This window comes from Clupea harengus, chromosome 1 (genome assembly GCF_900700415.2).
Source record: "Clupea harengus chromosome 1, Ch_v2.0.2, whole genome shotgun sequence".
Taxonomy (NCBI): Eukaryota; Metazoa; Chordata; class Actinopteri; order Clupeiformes; family Clupeidae; genus Clupea; species Clupea harengus.
In genome coordinates, this window is record NC_045152.1 from 3,310,417 (window position 1) to 3,312,536 (window position 2,120).

Consider the following 2,120-nt stretch of genomic DNA (forward strand, 5'->3'; position numbering starts at 1 on the left):
AAAAAAAAGCTTCCACAGTGCACATCGCCTATTATATTCCCAAAAGACATGAGTTAGTATGCTAGCAAGCATTTTATCAGTGCCAACGGGGCCTTTGCATTCCTTTTCAGTAGTTAGATTGCCAGACCAAAACTCCTTCCTGCTGCTTTAAACTGGCCTGCTGTGCTCACCATTCCTCATTCTGTGGTGGCTCCCTGCGTTATGAATCTGTTATCATCTGCGTGTATTCATTTCCTGCTCATCCCAGGTAGTTTAGACATCAGTGCTCTGTCCCGCTCTTTTAAAGCTCAACAGCCTATTGAGCTGCATGTTGTGATAAAGGAGACTTTACTGTAACACTAATAGTGTTATTTTCTTACTCAAATGTTGTTCCTCTTCCCCTCTCCCCCTCCTCTCCTCTCTCTCTCTCTTTCTCTCCTTTCTTTCCACTCTCTGCCTGTTCTCATTCTCTATGCTCATCATCATTGTCCCTCTCTCTCTTCTTCTCTCCCACTCTCTCTCTCCCTTTCTCCCCCCTCTCTCTTTCTCACCTACCTTCATCCATTCCCCCCCACAGAGCTGGATGGGGCGTACCCTCCCTATGGCTACAGTGACATTCCTATGGACGGCCTCCCAATGGACGCAGAGCTGCATGAGGCCTACATGCCCGAGATGACCTACGACCCACGGCAGGCCTACCCTGAGCCTCTCTAACAGTAAGGGACACATACACCCATACACACACACACACAACCCCCCATACACACACACACACACACACAACCCCCCCATACACACATACACACACACACACACATACACAACTCCCCCATACACACATACACACACACACACACACACACACATACACAACTCCCCCATACACACATACACATACACACAACCCCCCCATACACACACAACCCCCCATACACACACACACACACACTCACACACACACACACACACTCTCTCTCACACACACACACACACACACACACAAATACACACACCCACACACACACACACACACACACACACACACACACACACACACACACACACACACACACAAATACACACACACACACACACACACACTCACACACACACACAGAATCACACTTTCATCCAGGATATTGTTAACTCTAACATTAAATGTGCAGTAAGTCTTAAACTGCAGATCTTTATTCCTCTGTCATGTTTTATATCTTTCAGGCACAAGATAGAGGAGGAGGAATGATTGTCTGAAACAGAGGCAGGGCTTAAAGCGAACTATGACATTACACATGGAAGAAACCATCTAACAGGGTTGGGCTGTCTGGAACTGTTGTTGTTGACAAAATGTTGTACACAAAAACAAAGTTGTTTCAGTGTTCCTTAAAAAAAAAAAATGACAATTTGTTTTGTTTTAACCTTGATGTTACAGTGGTCAAGCTTCACCTTTTAGATGCTGTGTGTTAGCTATTTCTTTGCGGAATACCTGTGTCTGTTTGTTTTCCGGGGGTGGGAGTGGTGGGGGGTGGGGGGCGGGGGGCTATCGTTGCATGTCAGACACAACATCCTGTACCTCTGAGGCACCCCTGGAAGCCCACATGCCTCCAAAGGTTAGGGGTAATGATTTGCAGAGGCAGTTGTCATATAGGCTTCACAGAAACCAACCAGGGTAATGGAAATTGCAATGCCAGGGACCCCATGACCAACTGACGCAAACTATAGGCCCTGATGTTCAAGTTCTGGCCTGTACAGTTTATTCACAAGTTTGGCCAGACCTTCATATAGCCACATTTGAAAAGCCACTGACAGCCAAGACAACATAAGCACACACAAGACCACACAAAAACATGCACACACACACACAAAAAAAGTTGGAAACTCACACCCAAATTCATGCACTCACACACAGAGAAGAGTTTGTGAAGCTTTACATTTACTTTACACCATAACAGGCATATTATGCCAAAAAGACATTGTGTCGCGCACATTTGAATTGACAGTATTGACCACTCTTCACAATGGGTTGCGTTGAGCAAGACTTCTTTAGGGTGGGTGGGGGGGGGGGGGCATACCTGAATTTAAGAGGTGAGGGGCATGGGAATTTAAGCCAAAGAGATTTATTTTGTGATGATAATCATGTAGCC

At 45.9% G+C, this 2,120-nt stretch overlaps 1 protein-coding gene across 1 annotated transcript in view; it reads left to right on the plus strand.

Moving 5' to 3' along the window:
- jupb (junction plakoglobin b) overlaps positions 1–1,227 on the plus strand; it is an 88,046-nt gene extending 86,819 nt beyond the window's left edge. Inside the window, exons 15-16 of the mRNA XM_031564518.2 lie at positions 557–695; positions 1,198–1,227. Of these exons, the coding sequence (XP_031420378.1) occupies positions 557–693 (137 nt within the window). The 3' untranslated portion in view covers positions 694–695; positions 1,198–1,227. The remainder of the gene's footprint in view (positions 1–556; positions 696–1,197) is intronic.
- The last annotated feature ends 893 nt before the right edge of the window (positions 1,228–2,120 follow it).